We start from the raw sequence: 21649 nt of genomic DNA, 5'->3' as shown, positions 1-21649 counted from the left end.
AATCAGTCATTTTTTGCTGACAGATTCTCTTAAAGGGGTTGTCCACTACTTTTACACTGATGGCCTTTCCTCAGGATAGGTCATCAATTTCTGATCGGGCCGAGTCTGACACATGGCACCCCCATCAATCAGCTGTTATTGGTGGTGGCGGCTGCCGGTCGGAAGTACTCACTCGCCGAGCTGCTCCGTCTACTTGTATTGATTTGAATAGGAGGCAGATGTGCAAAACCCTGCGGCGGCCACTACAAGTAGACGGAGCAGCTCGGCAAGCGAGCGATTCCGGCCAGCGGCTGCCGCCACTGATAACGGCTGATCGGAAGGGGTGCCGGGTGTCGGGACCCGGACGATCAGACATTGATGACTTATCCTAAGCATAGGCCATCAGTGTAAAAGTAGTGGACAACCTCTTTAAACTGTTATAAATGTTGAATAGCTGTTGTCCACATATACTGTATGACTTATCTAATTTCCTTCTTATATCTCAGGACACTACACTTGATGTGTAGAAATATGAAGCATGGCTATCAAATGAAAATGGATCTCATAAACTATTGGCAAGTGCTGTTATGTTCAGGAAGGGATCCAGCAGTGGACTGTCAGATATTGCTACAGAATTTAGCAGGTAAATTACCATTATCTACAACATGCTATTTTATAGTGACATGAAGAGAAGAAGAATGGCGTGCACTCTGTTTGGTAAGTGCGAGGTGCTGGTGAAGTGGGATGTAGCCACACAACTAGTGGAAAGTGACTCACCGCACACTCAAGTAGAAGGAAGGAACAACCAAATAGGAGATAATGAGTATATGCACACAGAAAAATCACCAAGCAACAGTCTTTAGATCAACACTCCAAACGCCTCTTCAAAAACACCTTCAGCTCCACACCAGGCAGTATGAAACTAACACTGGCATTCCTGATTGGCAGAGGCGAGTATAAATAGCAGAGGGGAGTGGCCTATACTAATCAGCTGAGATCATCAAAGCAGGAAAGCTTCAGACTTTGTCAGCTGAACAGATTTATTGCACAGTGTCAATCGGGAAGCCAGGCATGCTCCGTGACGAGCGGCTCCCCGCACTTGCGCCGTGACCAGCAGCTCCCCGCACTTGCGCCGTGACCAGCAGCTCCCCGCACTTGCGCCGTGACCAGCAACTCCCCGCTCGACATTATGCAAGCGCGGCTCCAAGCTACACACTGAGCAAGCGCAACTCAAAGCTACACATTGCACGTGCTGCTGCCTGATCTCAGCACTGCGCAAGTGCGGCTTCACACTCCATGCACCACACTGCGCAAGTGTGGGATTTTGCAACGATTTTGAGTGACCTCGACGCTTCCTGGGCAATCAGTCAAATTGAGTGGGCGGTGACACCCATGACGGCATGAAAATTAAGCACACCCCTATGACTAAATGAGCAGGTACAATATAACTATATAAAGTGCTTTTGGGACATGATTAGAGCCCCATTTTTAATGAAAATAACGTGTTAGTGATGCACATTGCATCACTAACAATGCACTGGCGACAGTTTAGATGCTTGAAATTACATGACAGGTTCCATTTAAATATTTTTTATTTGGATTTTATATGATATATCAACTCAAAGTAGCAAGTATTTCTGAAGTGTGAAGGAAATTATACATGGTTTTCTAATTATTTAAAAAATATAAATCTGGAAATTGTGATGTGCATTTGTATTCAGCCGCCCTCAATCAATACTTTGTAGAGCCAGCTTCTGCTTCAATTACTGCTGCAAGTCTTTTGGGTTAGCTTTGCACATCTAGAGACTGAATTTTTATGCCTATTCTTTGCAAACTAGCTCTAGCTCAGAGATTGGATAGAAGAGGGTCTGTGAACATCCATTTTCAAGTCTCCTCACAGATTCTCAGTGGGATCTAGGTCTGGACATTGACTGGGCCACTCTGACACGTGAATATGGTTTGATCTAAACCATTCCATTGTAGCTCTGGTGGTATCTTTAGAGTTGTTGTCCTGCTGGAAGTTGAACCTTCGCCCAAGTCTCAAGTCTTTTGCAGCCTCTAACAGGTTTTACTCAAGGATTGCCCTGATTTTAGCTCCATTCATCTCCCCATCAACTCTGACCAGTTTTTCGGTCCCTGCTGAAGAAAAGCCTCCCCACAGCATGATGCTGCTACCACCATGTTTGATGGAGATGTGTTCTCAAGGTGATGTGCAATGTAAGTTTTTTGACATAGAGTGTTTTGCATTTAGCCTAAAAAGTTCTACTTTGGTCTCATCTGACCAGAGCACCTTCTTCCACATGCTAACTGTGTCCCCTACATGGCTTTTTGAAAAATGCAAACTGGACTTCTTATAGCTTGCTTTCAAAAATTGCTTTCTTCTTTCCACTCTTCCATAAACGCCAGATTTGTGGATTATACAACTAATAGTTGTCCTGTGGAGAGATTTTCCCATTTCAGCTATGGATCTCTGCAGCTCCTCTAGTTTGACAATGGGCCTCTTGGCTGCTTGGTAGGTTTGCAGTTGTGCCATACTTCTTCCATTTTTGGATGATGGATTGAACAGTGCTCTGTGAGATGTTCAGAGCTTGGGGTATTTTTTTTTTATAACCCAACCCTGCTTTACTCTTCTACACAAATTAATCCCTGACGTGTCTGGTGTGTTCCTTGGTTTTCATGATGGTGTTTGATCCCTAATGTTCGCAAACAAACCTCTGAGGCCTTCACAGAACAGCTGTAGTGTTACGCTCACGCTCGGACTGACTGGCGTGAGCGTGATTAGTGATCCCACTGTACCATGAACCGAAGAGTGCCTGGAGGGGCATAACTAAGTATCAACCCGATCCAACCAAGGTCGCATGGCGGCTCAGTCGACTCCGTGAACCAGGGAGGAACTGAGCAGAGGGACCAGGTGCTACTCCAGGTCAGACCCCGGTCACAGCTGTTGAACCACAACGGGGAATGCAGGAACAGGCAGGTTAGCTGGTATGCAGACAGGTGGGTACTGGCAGGCACGGCTGGTATGACAGCAGGTGGGTATTTAGCAGGCACGGCTAGTATGAAGACAGGTGGGTACTGGCAGGCACGGCTGGTATGCAGACAGGCGGGTGCTGACAGGCACGGCTGGAATGCAGACAGGCAGATACTGGCAGGTATGAACGCAAGCTGGATAGGGACCAGTACAGACTGGGATACAGGAACAGAGCCGCAGGTGCGGTGGACTAGCAGAGCAAAACCGCAGGAGCGGTGAACAAGCAGAGCGGAGCAAAACCGCAGGTGCGGTGAACAAGCAGAGCGGAGCAAAACCGCAGGAGCGGTGAACAAGCAGAGCGGAGCAAAACCGCCGGTGCGGTAAACAAGCAGAGCGGAGCAAAACCGCAGGTGCGGTGAACAAGCAGAGCGGAGCAAAACCGCAGGTGCGGTGAGCAAGCAGAGCGGAGCAAAACCGCAGGTGCGGTGAGCAAGCAGAGCGGAGCAAAACCGCAGGTGCGGTGAACAAGCAGAGCGGAGCAAAACCGCAGGTGCGGTGAACAAGCAGAGCGGAGCAGAACCGCAGGTGCGGTGAACAAGCAGAGCGGAGCAAAACCGCAGGAGCGGTGAACAAGCAGAGCGGAGCAGAACCGCAGGTGCGGTGAACAAGCAGAGCGGAGCAAAACCGCAGGAGCGGTGAACAAGCAGAGCGGAGCAAAACCGCAGGTGCGGTGAACAAGCAGAGCGGAGCAAAACCGCAGGTGCGGTAAACAAGCAGAGCGGAGCAAAACCCCAGGTGCGGTAAACAAGCAGAGCGGAGCAAAACCCCAGGTGCGGTAAACAAGCAGAGTGGAGCAAAACTGCAGGTGCGGTGAGCAAGCAGAGCGGAGCAAAACCGCAGGTGAGGTGAGCAAGCAGAGCGGAGCAAAACCGCAGGTGCGGTGAACAAGCAGAGCGGAGCAAAACCGCAGGTGCGGTGAACAAGCAGAGCGGAGCAAAACCGCAAGTGCGGTGAGCAAGCAGAGCGGAGCAAAGCCGCAGGTGCGGTGAACAAGCAGAGCGGAGCAAAACCGCAGGTGCGGTGAACAAGCAGAGCGGAGCAGAACCGCAGGTGCGGTGAACAAGCGGAGCGGAGCAAAACCGCAGGTGCGGTAAGCAAGCGGAGCAGAGCGGAACCGCCGGAGCGGTGAACAAGAAGGGCAGAACAGAACCGCAGGTGCGGTAAACAAGCGGAGCAGAGCTAAACCGCCGGAGCGGTGAACAAGCTGAACAGAACCGCAGGTGCGGTAAACAAGTGGAGCAGAGCGGAACCGCCGGAGCGGTGAACAAGCTGAACAGAACCGCAGGTGCGGTAAACAAGTGGAGCAGAGCGGAACCGCCGGAGCGGTGAACAAGCAGAGAAGAACAGAACCGCAGGTGCGGTAAACAAGCAGAGCGGAGCAAAACCGCAGGTGCGGTGAACAAGCAGAGCGGAGCAGAACCGCAGGTGCGGTGAACAAGCAGAGCGGAGCAAAACCGCAGGTGCGGTAAGCAAGCGGAGCAGAGCGGAACCGCCGGAGCGGTGAACAAGAAGGGCAGAACAGAACCGCAGGTGCGGTAAACAAGCGGAGCAGAGCTTTACTGCGGGAGCGGTGAACAAGCAGAACAGAACCGCAGGTGCGGTAAGCAAGTGGAGCAGAGCGGAACCGCCGGAACGGTGAACAAGCAGAGCAGAACAGAACCGCAGGTGCGGTAAACAAGCGGGAAGAGCGGAACCGCCGGAGCGGTGAACAAGCAGAGCAGAACAGAGCAGAAGGTGAAGGCAGACAGGACAGGGCTCTGTTCACATGGAACAGACTGGAAAATACAGGAAGATGGTTAGAACACAGGAGGTAGATACGGAGGCAGGGAAAGGGGACAAGCAGAACCAGATACACACAAGGTACTTACAATGAAGTAGCAAGTGGACACAAAACTCACAAACAGAAGTACAGAGACGAGTTGGAGTTAGGTGCAGGTTCAGACACTGCAGGAAAAGGGAAGGTACGGACATAGAGAGAAACAAGTAACGGGCTAGGACACTGTTCAGACTGGAACTGAACCGGGAACAAGATACAGGACAGGACCTGGCAATTCAGTTGCAAAAGACAAACTGAGTGAAAGTGTTGCTCAGGCACCTCCTACCGCGTGGAGGGGGTTTAAGTATCCAGTGCCTCACAGCAATAGGCTGGGGACGCATCAGGACTGTGCACACAGTAGCTATAAGAAACAAGCAGAAAGCTGCGCCGACGCCCTAAGCAATAAGACAAGAGACATGGACAGAGCAGGTACTGGAGCAAAGAGTGCAGCATGGACTGACAGGTAAGATTGCGGTCTTGCATGGTGGGAGGTGGTGCACCATGCAAGCATGCCGCCATGGATGTTACAGTACCCCCCCCCCCTTTACGCCCCCTCTTCCTCCAGCCAGCAAGGATTTTCTGCAGAGAATTTGGAGACCGATCCTTCTCCTCAAGAAGATTTCCTCTTCTGTCCACTAGAGGGAACAAAGCTGGTCTCATCATCTTGGTAACTAGAATGCTTCCTTCCATAGGGCCATCCTCAGCAACAGATGAAGTGGGCGAGGTGTCAGGAACCGGACACAGGAAAGTCTTTCTCCACTTAATAATATCGGTTAGCACCCTAAAGGATTCACGGGACAACTAGAGATCCTCCACCGGGTTGGAGGGGTGCAGAGACTCGGAGGAAACCACCGCTTTAACGTACACTTTGCCAAGCTTACTGGATGAAGTGGGCGAAGTACCAGGTACAGGGTGCAGAAAAGTCTCTCTCCATTTGTTATCAGGTAGCACCCCGGAGGATTCAGGAGACAACTGGAAGTCCTCCGCCTGGTTGGGGGGGTGCAGAGACTCGGGGGTAACCACCGCCTTGACAGATACTTTGCCAAGCTTACTGGATGAAGTGGGCGAAGTACCAGGTACAGGGTGCAGAAAAGTCTCTCTACATTTGTTATCAGATAGCACCCCGGAGGATTCAGGAGGCAACTGGAGGTCCTCCGCCTGGTTGGAGGGGTGCAGAGACTTGGAGGTAGCCACCGCCTTGATGAACTTATTGCCAGATTTGTTAGGGACCAACCTCAGTCTGGTTTCTGAGATGACACGTCTGCGAGGCGTGGCGATGCCTAAAGCCAGATCATTGGTACAATCGTCGAGACTGTGTGGGGACAATGCCTCCTCTTCCCTTCCTTCGGAGTCTTCTGCGCACAGCGAGTCAGCGACTAGCAGATCTGGTGAAGAAGAAGAAGAAACTGCTGACAGTCCTGCAGATATGGGGACTGGACACCCCTTGCACCTCAGCAGTCCCCCAGGAAACACCATGCAGGATCTCCAGACCTGAGCGGGCACTAGATCTCTCGGCTCTGGACGACCTGTGGGTAAACCAGACAGCACCTGGAATGTGAACTTCTTCATGTGTAATGCTCCAATCTGGAGCTTAATTTGTACAGACATATTTTGACTGTTTCTGAGTAGGGCTCGTCCTTCCGCTGACAATGCCCAAACCGGCTTCTGGAGTTGTCGGACGGGAATCAGACACTGACTCTTCAAGGCTTTACGCCCGAAACTTACGGTGAATCCGAGGCTTTTACTTGCCACGTAGACAGTCATGGTCATCTGTGGAGAGGAAACAGTAACGCCAAGGGCAGCCTCTCCTACAGGCCTAATGTCTTGGGATTCTCCAACCTTCGCTGGATAAAGACCGTCAGGGGGTCCCAAACAACCGCAGCGGGACCGCAATCCGATTTTGTGACTGAGTTCTGGCCTCTGCTTTGCCTGACGAACATAGTCATCCTTCATGGATTCTGTGCGGAGAGCTGCCTCTACAGGCTGGGGAACAGGAGGTCTTTGGGAGGACAGAACCTGGCGTGACGGTTTACCGCTATGCCTTGCACGTCTGGACTGCCTCTTGAAGTTGGGAAGGGAAGTATTCTGTGGAGCATTGTTATCCTGTGTGTATTCTGTGTGGGCAGCAGACTCTTCAGGCTGGAGAACTGGTAGGCTACCTACACACCTTACCCATCGGGGCTGCTCCGGGATACTGGGAAGGGAAGCTTTAGCAGAAGCCTCAGGGTTAGGGTCATCGAAGACCATTAGAAAGGCCACCAGGAAGGCCTGCAGGTCAAAGACGATAGGATCCCATGCTTCCCATAGAGGGGTGATCTATTTCAAGGCATCACCCGCTAGGTAGGACATCATGAATGCTACTTTAACCTGATCAGTAGGAAAATAGTGAGCATAGAACTTGAAATGCAGCATGCATTGCTCCACAAATGCACGGCTTCGTTTTGGATCCCCATAGTACCGTGGTGGATCTGCAGGAACGAGTGCTGATAGATCCATTTGGGCTGGTGCGTAAATCGCCTGGTCCACAGCTTGAGAAAAAATTTTTTCTTGGTGCACGTATTCACCAGACAAGGATTCAAAATGTCTCTGAGAGCGAAGGGCCGTGGGGCTCAACAGGAACCATGACCTGAGCAAACTGTTACGCTCACGCCGGACTGACTGGCGTGAGCGTGATTAGTGATCCCACTGTACCATGAACCGAGGAGTGCGTGGAGGGGCATAACTAAGTATCAACCCGGTCCGACCAAGGTCGCACACGCGGCTCAGTCGACTCCGTGAACCAGGGAGGAACCGAGCAGAGGGACCAGGTGCTACTCCAGGTCAGACCCCGGTCACAGCTGTTGACCCACACCCAGGAATGCAGGAACAGGCAGGTTAGCTGGTATGCAGACAGGTGGGTACTGGCAGGCACGGCTGGTATGACAGCAGGTGGGTACTTAGCAGGCACGGCTGGTATGAAGGCAGGTGGGTACTGGCAGGCACAGCTGGAATGCAGACAGGCAGATACTGGCAGGTATGAACGCAGGCTGGATAGGGACCAGTACAGACTGGGATACCGGAACAGAGCCGCAGGTGCGGTGGACTAGCAGAGCAAAAATGCAGGAGCGGTGAACAAGCAGAGTGGAATAAAACCGCAGGTGTGGTGAACAAGCAGAGCGGAGCAAAACCGCAGGTGCGGTAAACAAGCAGAGCGGAGCAAAATCGCAGGTGCGGTAAACAAGCAGAGCAGAGCAAAACCGCAGGTGCGGTAAACAAGCAGAGCGGAGCAAAACCGCACGAGCGGTGAACAAGCAGAGCAGAGCAAAACCGCAGGTGCGGTGAGCAAGCAGAGCGGAGCAAAACCGCAGGTGCGGTAAGCAAGCGAAGCCGAGCGGAACCGCCGGAGCGGTGAACAAGAAGGGCAGAACAGAACCGCAGGTGCGGTAAACAAGCGGAACAGAGCGGAACCGCCGGCGCTGTGAACAAGCAGAGCAGAACAGAACCGCAGGTGCGGTAAACAAGCGGAGCAGAGCGGAACCGCCGGAGCGGTGAACAAGCAGAGCAGAACAGAGCAGAAGGTGAAGGCAGACAGGACAGGGCTCTTTCACATGGAACAGACTGGAAAATACAGGAAGATGGTTAGAACACAGGAGGTAGATACGGAGGCAGGGAAAGGGGACAAGCAGAACCAGATACACACAAGGTACTTACAATGAAGTAGCGAGTGGACACAAAACTCACAAACAGAAGTACAGAGACAACGAGTTGGAGCTAGGTGCAGGTTCAGACACTGCAGGAAAAGGGAAGGTACGGACATAGAGAGAAACAAGTAACGGGCTAGGACACTGTTCAGACAGGAACTGAACCGGGAACAATATACAGGAACGAGCCGGGGAACTCAGCCCCCAGGGTGGCGGAAACAGACTAGAAGTCAGAGATACAGGTAGTGGCCCTGGGTACTCAGCCCCCAGGGTGGCAGAACAGACAAGATACAGGACAGGACCTGGCAATTCAGTTGCAAAAGACAAACTGAGTGAAAGTGTTGCTCAGGCACCTCCTACTGGGTGGAGGGGGTTTAAGTATCCAGTGCCTCACAGCAATAGGCTGGGGACGCATTAGGACTGTGCACACAGTAGCTATAAGAAACAAGCAGAAAGCCGCGCCGACGCCCTAAGCAATCAGACAAGAGACATGGACAGAGCAGGTACTGGAGCAAAGAGTGCAGCATGGTCTGACAGGTAAGATTGCGGTCTTGCATGGTGGGAGGTGGTGCACCATGCAAGCACGCCACCAGGGATGTTACATGTAGTTATACTGAGAATAAATTACACACAGGTGGGATCAGTTTAGTAATTATGTGACTTCCTGAGGCAGTTGGGTATCGGGCAGAATAAAAATGCACCTCACAATTTCCAGGTTTATATTTTTAAAATATATAGAAAACCATGTATCATTTCTTTTATACTTCACAAATACTTGCTACTTTGTGTTGGTTTATCACATAAAATCCCAATAAAATACATTTAAGTTTATGGGTAGAACATGAAAAAAATGTGTAAACCTTTATGGGGTATGAATCCTTTTTCAAGGCACTGTAGGGTGTTCCTCTACCTACAGACCCCATTTATGGCATTTTGTGTGAAATTATGTCCAATTTGCCCAATTGTGTTCCAATACACACAAAGGAAATAAACATGTGTATAACAAAACATGTGCAATGGCAATAATTTTCTGGGAGAAATACATTTTCTGGAACAATTTTTCAAGGGGCCAACACTTTCCGCAATGATTGTAGATGGGAGAAACCACTTTAGTAATCTATGAAAATGAAAAAAAAACAAAAAAAACTTTGAAAACCGTTCTATTTTGACTATGGTGAAGGTTTATTAGTGATATTGTGTAATGTGCTATTGGTTGTTACAGAGAATGCCACTGATCTGACTGCTCAGTGCAGAGTGATATTATTTGCTGCACAGTGCCTTAAAGATATTGGTAGGACCATAGAAGCTGGCTCTATCCTCTCCTCCATTGAACATCAACTGGTGAGTAATCTACATTGAAGAAGTTACATTGAATAAGCGATTCTTTGTTTAGCATGAAATGCAATTATTTCCTAGGTAAGTAACAGGTCTTCGTCAGCCAGTACTTGTTCACCTTGATGCTGCAGATGAAGCAACAGGCAGGTGCTGGTGAATGACGTCATAGGCATCTGCCAGAACCATATAGAGGGGATGGTGGTGATATCTGATTTTAGGTATCAGTACAGTCTGTCTCTTAAGTTAGTATCAGATTGCTTGTTTTCCCTATGGAATATAAGGAATATACAGCAATAATTGCAGTAGTGCCTTCATATATTGCATCAGCAGCTATTTGCCACTTCAACAGTTTTCACAGAACGCATCCACACTTGCACAGTGCAGTTATATTGGTTAGCACTTTTGTATTGGCCTTTTTAGTATCTGATTGTAAATTGTTACTTTTTATTGATTGATCATGTTGAAAAAACAACATTTTTTTTTCACCCCATTTCTTCAGACGTCTAAATGTGGAATCTCCTAGTCATACTGTGATATGTGATCTGGGCGCTTATTACTGCATACTAAGGTGGATTTCCGGCTCAGAAGTTTAGAAATGCTCAGTTACTTGTAATTACTAGTGATGATCGAGTGTGTATTGTTAACCCTTTCGGCAAGCACGCTCGGGTGCTCGTCGAGTATTTTTGGCGTGCTCAGAATCTATGTTAGTGTCGCCGCGGCTGCATGTGTCACGGCTGTTAGACAGCCGTGACACGTGCAGGGATTGCCTGTTTGTTAGGCAATCACTGCATGTGTCACAGCTGTCTAACAGCCGTGACACATGCAGCCGCGGCGACACTAACATAGATTCTGAGCACGCCAAAAATACTCGGCGAGCATCTGAGCATGCTTGCCAAAAGGGTTAACAATACACACACGGTCATCACTAGTAATTATCAACTAGTTTTTTTCTAGCAAAATTAGAGAAAGGAAGATAAATGAATACATGTGTGTATGTTTACATGTTGCATTTTTACTGTGAGAAAATTATTACAGTACCAGGAAAGTAAATGAGATGTCTGAAATCTCATGCACATGTTGCTTATATTTTTCTTTCAGATTTGAAGATGTTTCAATTGAACACCAAGTCAATTCTTTCAGTGTTTTTCTGCTGCAAATACTCAATGTGTGCTCATACCCGATGTTGTGAATTCTTCTTAGTAACACCATATGTCCTCTAGATGGCGCTGATATGTCAGTTTAGGATAATGCTTTACCCCAGGATAGTGCTGCCTGTATCCTAATAGATATGTAGTATATGCTGTAGGAAACCAGATAATGTCAGCCTCGTGCTGAGAGTCCCAGTTTTAATGGTTGAATGTAACCTTTACATAATACACATTACACAGAAATTGGTTGATGGTTGAAGAAACGCTGATCAAACTTTCATCTCGTAAACAATCATTCCACCTTTGCAACCTTATACATTTTATTTGATGCTCGCCGTTGTAATTGATCAAAGCTGTCATACATGTTCAATTACACTGACAAGTAAGCGACATTCATTATACAAGAGAAAATGAATTTTTCATGAAACAATTGTTTGTGCATCAAGAGAAAAATTCAGGCATGGCCAACTTCGTTTCAGATGGTAGCGCGCTATCAGTTGTCTAAAGTGATCATTCTTTGTTAAAGAGGTTGTCCACTATTTTTAACATTGATGTCCTATCCTGCCGATCAGCTGCCATCGGTGTCGGCTGCGGAGGCCGCCAGCCAGAAGTACTCACTTGCGGAGCTGACCGTGTTCTGATAGTGGCCGAGGCTTGGTACTACACATCTGCCTCCTATTCAAATCAGTGGTCCCTGCGGCGATCACTATCAGAAGACGGAGCAGCTCCCGAAGTGGATACTTCCGACCGCCGACTCCGATAAGAGCTGATCGGCAGGGGTGCTAGATTTCGGACCCGACCGATGAGACATTGATGACCTATCCTGAGGACAGGTCATCAGTGCTAAAGTAGTGGACAACCTCTTTAAACTCCACTTGAAAAACGTTATTCACAGTTAGAATCATCATCAGACAAATGTGGTGTAAATTAAAACAGAAATGTACTCCAATCCATGACTGGAGTACCTTCTGGCAGATGGCAGCTGAAAGATCCACCAAATTCAGTGAGAGGTGCACATCTGTTATTGAATTTGAAGCATCATACCCCAGCATACCTTGAAAGAGGACTGACGTAGAAATGCCAATCTAGATGAATCACTTTTGCTGTGTGCACCTTAAACCTTGTATCTGACTGTATATAGCAGTATATTGGTACAGTGGCATGTAAAAGTTTGGGCACCCCTGGTCAAAATTATTGTAACTGTGAACAGTTAAATAAGTTGTTCTCTACTTTTACATTAATGGCCTATCCTTAAGATATGTCATCAATGTCTGATCGGCCAGGGTCCGACACTTGGCACCCCCACCAATCAGCCGTTATCGGTGGCGATGGCGGCCGTCAGCCGAAAGTACTTACTTGCTGAGCTGGCCGTCTAATTGTAGTGGCTGAGGCTTAGTGCTACACATCTGCCTCCTATTCTAATCAAGGCAGATGTGCAGTACCCTGCAGAAGCCACTACAAGTAGACGGCCAGCTCCGCAAATAAGTACTGGCGGCCGCCGCCACCACCAATAACAGCTTATCAGCGGGGGTGTCGGATGTTGGCCCCGGCCGATAAGACATTGCTGACCTATCTTAAGGATAGGCAATCAATGTAAAGGTAGTGGACAACCTCTTTAAGCAAGCTGAAAATGAAATGATCTCTAAAAGGCCTAAAGTGATGACACATTTCCTTTGTATTTTAGGCAAAAAAAATATTTTAATCTTTTACATTTTAAAAATTACAAAAAGGAAAATGGGCCGATGCAAAAGTTTGAGCACCCTTGGAGATTTGTGTGTTCAGATAACTTTGACCAAGGTATCAGACCTTAATTAGGCTGTAGGGTTATGGCTTGTTCACTATCATCATCAGGAAAGACCAGGTGATGCAAATTTCCCAACTTTATAAAAACCCAGCCTCCTCTAACCTTGTGCCAAAAACAGAAGTCATGGGTTCTTCTAAGCAGCTACCTAGCACTCTGAAAATGAAAATGGTGGAGGCCCACAAAGCAGGAGAAGGCTATAAGAAGATAGCAAAGCATTTTCAAGTTGCCCTTTTCCTCAGTTTGAAATGTAATTAAGTTAACAGGAACAGTAGAGGTGAAGATAAGGTCTGCAAGACCAAGCTAAATTTCAGTGAGAGCTGCTTGTAGGATTGCTAGAGAGGCAAATCAGAACCCTCGCTTGACTGCAAAAGATCTTCAGAAAAATTTAGCAGACTCTGGAGTTGTGGTACATTGTTTTACTGTTCAGAGACACCTGAACAAATATGGCCTTCATGGAAGAGTCATCAGAAGAAAACCTCTCCTGCATCTTCATCATAAAATTCAGCGTCAGACGCATGCAAAATAACATCTAAACAAGCCTGATGCATTTTGGAAACTAGTCCTGTGGACCAATGAGGTTAAAATAGAACAATTTGGCCACAATGATCAAAGGTATGTGTGGAGAAAAAAGGGCACAGAATTTCAGGAAAAGAACATCTCGTCAATCATTAAAGTGCACCTGTCAGCAGGATTGTGCTCAGTAAACCACATTCAGTGTCAGGTTGGTGCCGTTACACTGATTAAAATGATACCCTGGATGATGAAATCCGTCCCGTGGTTCTTTCTTAATCTTTATTTTCAGTTTTGAGATAATGATATTCTCGTGCTTCGGGGGGCCTTTATCTGGTGCTCTTCTTATGTATTCCACTATATTCCTTCTGACAAGTCTCTGTGCCTTCAGTGACCTGCCTCCTATTTTAAATACTGCATGTGTAATTCTGTGATACAAATCCAGAAATTTACATGCAGCAAAATAGCCCTGCCACCCACGCATGCGCAGTAGCATCTCTTGGTTGCCAAGAGATGCTGCTGCGCAAGCGCGACTTGTGGTGCCATATTGTTGTATCCAATTTTTTTTTCCTTTAGCAAAATGGTGCCCGCACGTGCGCAGTAGCATCTATCGCTTGCCCATAGATGCTACTGCGCAAGTGTGACCGGTGGCGCCATATTGCTGCAGGCTCATTTTTTCCTCCAACAAAACGGCACCCTAGTGGCGCTTGCCTAGTATCATCTATCGGCAAGCGATAGATGCTACTGTGTACCCACAGGCACCATTTTGCTGAAGGAAATAAAATTTGGCTGCAGCAATATGGCGCTGCCGACTGTGCTTGCGCTGTAGCATCTCTCTGCATCTTTCAGGTGCCCTTTAAGCATGGGGGTGGATCATGCTTTCGGGTTGTGTTGCTGCCAATGGCACGGGGAACATTTCATGGGTAGAGGGAACAATGGATTCAATGAAATTTCAACAAATTCTTGATGCAAACATAACACCATCTGTAAAAAAGCTGAAGTTGAAAAGAGGATTGCTTCTACAAATGGATAATGATCTTAAACACATGACAAAAAGACTACCTCAAAAGGCGCCAGCTGAAGGTTTTACAATGGCCCTCACAGTCCCCTGATATGAACATTATTGAAAATCTGTGGCTAGACCTCAAAATAGCAGTGCATGCAAGATGACCCAGGAATCTCACAGAACTGGAAGAATTTCCCAAGGAAGAATGGATGAAAATCCCTCAAACAAGAATTGAAAGACTATTGTCTGGCTACAAAAAGCGTTTACAAGCTGTGATACTTGCTAAAGGGAATGCTACTAGGTACTAACCATGCAGTGGGTCCAAGCATTTACATCTGCCCATTTTCCTTTTTTGTAATTTTTAAAATGTAAAAGATGAAAATATTTTTTTTGGCCTAAAATTTTAAGGAAATATGTCATCTTTAACCCCTTTACAGCCCATGACGTACTAATACGCGTCTGTGCCCTGGGCTTTAAGAGCCTGACCCGTATTAGTACGTCATCACGATTGTGCGCGCACACAGGCTGTGCGGGCGCGATTGCCGCCGGGTGTCAGCTGATTGTCACAGCTGACACCCGGTACTATGTGCAGGGAGCGGTATACTCACCTCCTCTTCCGGCCTCCAGCGCTGTCTGCCGCGGCTTCCCGGGTGTTGCCATGACGACCCGATGTCGTCATGACAACATCCGGGTCACCAGACAGCAGGAACATTGTTTGGTCATGCGCAGTGCACGACCAAACAATGTTCTCACTGTGCAGCGCTGACTGCCTGCATGGCACAGGGATGGTGCTCCATCCCTATGCTATGCAGGCGATCATAATAAAGAAAGTGAAAGTCCCAGAGTGGGACAAAGTAAAAAAGTGTAAAAACTCCCAGAAAGTGAAAAAAAAAAAAAAAATTGTAAAAATATTTTAAAAAAAATAATCCACCAAAAATAAAAATATAATGTACCCATCAATAAATATTATTATGAAAAAAAAGCAAACAAACAATAAAAGTACACATATTTGGTATCGCCGCGTCTGGAACGACCTGACCTATAAAACTGTCCCACTAGTTAATCCCTTCAGTGAACACGGTAAAAAAATAAAAATAAAAAACAAAGCAAAAAACAATGCTTTATCACCATACCGCCAAACAAAAATGGAATAACACGCGATCAAAAAGACGAATATAAATAAAAATGATACCGCTGAAAACATCATCGTGTCCCGCAAAAAAACAAGCCGCTATACAGCTCCATCATCCGAAAAATCAAAAAGTTATAGCTCTCAGAATAAAGCGATGCAAAAAAATTATTTTTTCTATAAAATAGCTTTTATTGTGTAAAAGCGCCAAAACATAGAAAAACGATATAAATGTGGTACCGTTGTAAACGTACTGACCCGAAGAATAAAGCTCCCTTATCAATTTTACCACACGCGGAACAGAATAAAAAAAAAAAAAAAAAAAAAACAATTCCTGAATTGGTGGTTTTTGTTTATTCTGCCTCCCAAAAATCGGAATAGAAAGCGATCAAAACATGTCACGTGCCTGAAAATGGCATCAATAAAAACGTCAACTCATCCCGCAAAAAACAAGCCATCACATGACTCTGTCTGCCAAAATATGGAAAAACTATAGCTCTCAAAATATGGCTATGCAAAAACTAGATTTTACAAAAAATGCGTCTTTTAGTGTGTGACAGCTGTCAATCATAAAAACCCCATATGATTCTGGTATCGCTGTAATCGCACCGACCCGAAGAATAAAGTCGTCTAATCACTTATACCGCACGAGGAACGGCGTAAAAAATAAACTCTCGGGTTAGGGTTGTGCTAGGGTTAGGGTTGTGCTAGGGCTAGGGTTAGGGCTGGGGTTGGGATTTTTTTCAAAAGTAAGAAAAAAAGATGACGATATGGCGACTAGTGTTGAACGCAAGTGCTCGCTACTTGAATTTGCATTGGGTGCTCTGGTATGCATTGAGTATCGTGGGTATTTGAGTGACATGCTCGAGTCTCCGCCCCATATGCTTCGCAGACAAAAAAACTTTGCGGGGATTGCCTGCCATGCACGAGCGATCCCCGCATGGTTTTTTTTGGGTGTCTAATAACCGTGAAACATGCGGGGCAGGGACTCGAGCATGTCACTCGAGCACACACAGTACATGGTGCATACCTGAGTATCCGATGCAAACTCAAGTAGCGAGCACTTGCGCTCAAGACTAATGACAACTTATTCAATATGATGACCTAATGTTATCAAATTCTTTGTCGTACCTCTGGGCTCAAAATGTTCACTACACTGTGTTCCAAATTATTATGCAAATAATATTTTCTCAGATTTTCCCAAAATACCTATATGAATTGCAGTCATTGTAATTTTCCAGTCAAATAACTATTAGAGTACAATTGAAAGGTTTTTGTACAAACTGCCAATGATAACAGTTTATTTTTTAAAAAATAAAAAACTCAAACTGCACTCAAAATGCATGTTCCAAATTATTATGCACAGCAGAGTTTTCAACCTTTTCATTTTAATAATGAAAAAAAAAAATTGTCATTTTTGAAATTATAAGCATTAGCTGGTTATTACAAACTGAAATCAAACAGTTTTCAACTCAAAACTTTATTCTAGGTGATGTTACATTTGCACATAGGACCCCTTGTTCGAAAGGAGCTTCTGAACTCTCTCGTCCATTGAATTTGTCAGGTTTTGGATGGTTTCTGCTTTGTTTTGCATGAGGACAGAATACCCTCCCAGTGCTGTTGCTTAGATGTGAACTGCCTCCCGCCATCATAGACACTCCTTTTGATGATGCTCCAGAGGTTCTCAATGGGGTTGAGGTCAGGGGAGCATGGGTGCCACACCATAAGTTTGTCCCCTTTTATGCCCACAGCAGCCAGAGATGCAGATGTGTTATGTGCAGCATGAGACGGGGCATTATCATGCATGAAATGATCTCGATGGTCCAGATGGATGGAGTGGAGGATGGCTGGTTGATGGACACCCCATGCAAACACGGCTACGGCGCTAACAAGGAGGAGGTGGAGTAATGTTTTGGGCTGGAATCATGGGGAGAGAGATTGTTGGCCCTTTTAGGATCCCTGAAGGGGTAAAGATGAACTCCATAATGTATGTTGAGTTTCTCAAACAGCACTTCCTTCCATGATTCAAGAAGAAGAACCGTGCATTCCGCAGCAAGATCATTTTCATGCATGATAATGCCCCGTTTCATGCTGCACATAACACATCTGCATCTCTGGCTGCTGTGGGCATAAAAGGGGACAAACTTATGGTGTGGCACCCATGCTCCCCTGACCTCAACCCCATTGAGAACCTCTGGAGCATCATCAAAAGGAGTGTCTATGATGGCGGGAGGCAGTTCACATCTAAGCAACAGCTCTGGGAGGGTATTCTGTCCTCATGCAAAACAATTGAAGCAGAAACCATCCAAAACCTGACAAATTCAATGGACGAGAGAGTTCAGAAGCTCCTTTCGAACAAGCGGTCCTATGTGCAAATGTAACATCACCTAGAATAAAGTTTTGAGTTGAAAACTGTTTGATTTCAGTTTGTAATAACCTGCTAATGCTTATAATTTCAAAAATGATAATTTTTTTGTTCTTTATTAAAATGAAAAGGTTGAAAACTCTGCTGTGCATAATAATTTGGAACATGCATTTTGAGTGCAGTTTGAGTTTTTTTATTTTTTTTAAAATATGCTGTTATCATAGGCAGTTTGTACAAAAACCTTTCAATTGTACTCTAATAGTTATTTGACTGGAAAATTACAATGACTGCAATTCATATAGGTAATTTGGGAAAATCTGAGAAAATATTATTTGCATAATAATTTGGAACACAGTGTATACCCCTTGATAAAATCCTTGAGGGGTCTAGTTTCCAAAATGGGGTCACTTGTGGGTGTTTCCACTGTTTAGGCACACAGGGGCCCTCCAAACGCGGCATGGTGTCCGCTAACAAATTGAATGGAAAATCGGCTCAAATTGTTAGCGGACACTATGTTGCGTTTGGAGAGCCCCTGTGTGCCTAAACATTGGAGCTCCCCCACAAGTGACCCCATTTTGGAAACTAGACCCCCCAAGGCACCTATCTAGATGCATAGTGAGCACTTGGAACCCCCAGGTGCTTCACAAATTGATTCGTAAAAATGAAAAAGTGGAAAAAAAAATACTTTTTCATTTTTAAGAATCAATTTGTGAAGCACCTGGGGGTTCCAAGTGCTCACTATGCATCTAGATAGGTGCCTTGGGGGGTCTAGTTTCCAAAATGGGGTCACTTGTGGGGGAGCTCCAATGTTTAGACACACAGGGGCTCTCCAAACGCGACATGGTTCCAATTTGTTAGCGGACACCATGTCGCGTTTGGAGAGCCCCTGTGTGCCTAAACATTGGAGCTCCCCCACAAGTGACCCCATTTTGGAAATTAGACCCCCAAAGGCACCTATCTAGATGCATAGTGAGCACTTGGAACCCCCAGGTGCTTCACAAATTAATCCGTAAAAATAAAAAAGTGTTTTTTTTTCCACTTTTTCATTTTTATGAATCAATTTGTGAAGCACCTGGGGGTTCCAAGTGCTCACTATGCATCTAGATAGGTGCCTTGGGGGTCTAGTTTCTAAAATGGGGTCACTTGTGGGGGAGCTCCAATGTTTAGGCACACAGGGGCTCTCCAAACGCAACATGGTGTCCGCTAACAATTTGAGCCGATTTTCCATTCAATTTGTTAGCGGACACCATGTCGCGTTTGGAGAGCCCCTATGTGCCTAAACATTGGAGCTCCCCCACAAGTGACCCCATTTTGGAAACTAGACCCCCAAAGGCACCTATCTAGATGCATAGTGAGCACTTGGAACCCCCAGGTGCTTCACAAATTGATTCGTAAAAATGAAAAAGTGGAAAAAAAAATACTTTTTAATTTTTACGGATTAATTTGTGAAGCACCTGGAGGTTCAAAATGCTCACCACCCATCTAGATAAGTTCCCAGGGGGGTCTAGTTTCCAAAATGGGGTCATTTGTGGGGGGTTTCCACTGTTTAGGCACATCAGGGGCTCTCCAAACGCAACATGGCGTCCGCTAATTATTCAAGCAAATTTTACAATCGAAAATTCAAATGGCGCTCCTTCCTTTCCGAGCCCTGCCGTGCGCCCAAACAGTGTTTTTTACCCCATATGTGTGCCCAGGGGAAATTGCACAACAAATTTTGGGGTCCATTTTTTTCTGTTACCCCTGCGAAAATAAAAAAAAATTGGGTCTAAAGTAACATTTTTGTGAAAAAAGTTAAATGTTCATTTTTTTCTTCCACATTCCAAAAATTCCTGTGAAGCACCTGAAGGGTTCATAAAGTTCTTGAATGTGGTTTTGAGCACCTTGAGGGGTGCAGTTTTTAGAATGGTGTCACTTTTGGGTATTTTCTGTCATAAAGACCCCTCAAAGTGACTTCAAATGTGATGTGGTCCCTAGAAAAATGGTTTTGTAAATTTTGTTGGAAAAATGAGAAATCGCTGGTCAACTTTAACCCTTATAGCTCCATAACAAAAAAAAATTTTGGTTCCAAAATTGTGCTGATGTAAAGTAAACATGTGGGAAATGTTATTTATTAACTATTTTGTGTGACATATCTCTCTGATTTAAGGGCATAAAAATTCAAATTTTGAAAATTGCAAAATTTTCAAGATTTTCGCCAAATTTCCATTTTTTTCACAAATAAATGCAAGTGATATCGAAGAAATTTTACCACAATCATGAAGTACAATATGTCACGAAAAAACATTCTCAGAATCAGGGGGATCCGTTGAAGCGTTCCAGAGTAATTACCTCATAAAGTGACAGTGGTCAGAATGGTAAAAATTGGCCTGGTCATTAACGTGCAAACCACCTTGGGTTGTAAAGGGGTTAACTTTAGGCCTTTTCATCTTGAATTTGGTTAACTATTTACAATAACAATTTTACCAGGGGTGCCCAAACTTTTACATGCCACTGTATGTATTATGATCTACCTTATCATACAACTTTATCATATAAATGGCTGTTTGCTGTCAATTTGATGCTCCAGAAAATGCTGCTGTAAGGGAGGTAATCTGCACTTGTCCTACATGATGGTAGAGTCACTGGCAAAAACGACTCCGTGCTTCTGATTTTCTGCGGAACTACTTTGACGTGGATTATACTGTATAGAGGACGTCAATCATGTTTAGGGCAGCATGATTATAGGATCCGAGGAACGACTAATCTGAGGGAAATAACGCCATGCTGGCCCAGTCCTGCTCATTTGCATGTGATGAACATTAAAAGTTAATAGGATTGTATTGGCGTTCAGCGATAGACATATTTAATTTTATGGTGGTAGTTTCAGATGGTTAGGGGACCTGACAGATTCTCTTTAATGTGCAAGTCTTGGTGTGTGCATGCAACAAGCGTGCAGCTGTCAGTTGTCAGGAGTAATTCCAGAATAGAGTTATGGTGTAACTGTCACATGCACCATTGAAGGTACAAGCCCATGTCATGCCAGAGACTGGTACAATCCTGTGAATAGCATTTGAACAGCATGTAGGTGGGGCGTGCTATGGTAGGAGATGGCTTCCCTTATCCCCTTATTGTCCGGCCGATCCACCAATGGCTGTTAACCGTTAAATGCTGCTGTCAATCTCTAACAGTGGCATTTACTGCGCACTGGTAAATGGGCGCGTCATTATATGCCCCCATCAGCGCTGCCACGACACAATCACCGGGCGTGATGAGTTGCCATGATGGCTGGGGGTCTGTGACAGTCATGACGGGACTCCTGTGAAAGCCGGCCTGTAGCTGACGTTCAAAGCATGCTGTGATTTTTCGCTGTACACAGCAGTAGTACAATCGATTTGGTGATGACAGGTTCAAGTCCCCTTAGGGGACTAATAAATACATTAGAAAGTGAAAAAAAAAAAGTTTTTAAAAATATGAAAAAAATACAAAAGTTCAAATCAACTTCGTTTTCCATTATTAAAAATGAAGAATTAAAAAAATTACACCTATTTGGCATTGCTACTGTATGTCTGTAACGGCGGTAAACAGCGGAATGAAGAAAAAAATAGAAACTCCAGAAATAAGTTTTTTTCCGGCCACTGCAAACCTGCACAAAAATGGAATAACGGGCAATCAAAACTTCATATATACACCAAAATTGTATCAATAAAAACATTGACTCAAGGCGCAAAAAACAAGCCCTTACACAGCTAAATTGACCAAAAATTTGAAACGTTACAGGTCTAAGAAAATGGCAACATAATTTATTTATTTTTTTACAAATTTCTGAATTTTTTTTCAGCACTGAAATAAAAAAAACTGATCTGGAGA

General features: G+C 45.5%; 1 protein-coding gene across 1 annotated transcript in view; it reads left to right on the top strand.

Moving 5' to 3' along the window:
* LOC141165705 (tetratricopeptide repeat protein 41-like) overlaps positions 1–21649 on the top strand; it is an 81449-nt gene that overhangs the window by 30521 nt on the left and 29279 nt on the right. The window contains exons 9-10 of the mRNA XM_073651534.1: positions 486–622; positions 9729–9847. Coding sequence (XP_073507635.1) covers positions 486–622; positions 9729–9847 — 256 coding nt within the window. The remainder of the gene's footprint in view (positions 1–485; positions 623–9728; positions 9848–21649) is intronic.

This window comes from Phyllobates terribilis, unplaced genomic scaffold, assembly GCF_046119375.1.
Source record: "Phyllobates terribilis strain yellow unplaced genomic scaffold, ASM4611937v1 Scaffold_11__3_contigs__length_659146591, whole genome shotgun sequence".
Lineage (NCBI taxonomy): Eukaryota > Metazoa > Chordata > Amphibia > Anura > Dendrobatidae > Phyllobates > Phyllobates terribilis.
Note: the sequence above shows the minus strand (reverse complement) of the source record. Positions and strands in the feature narration are given on the sequence as shown.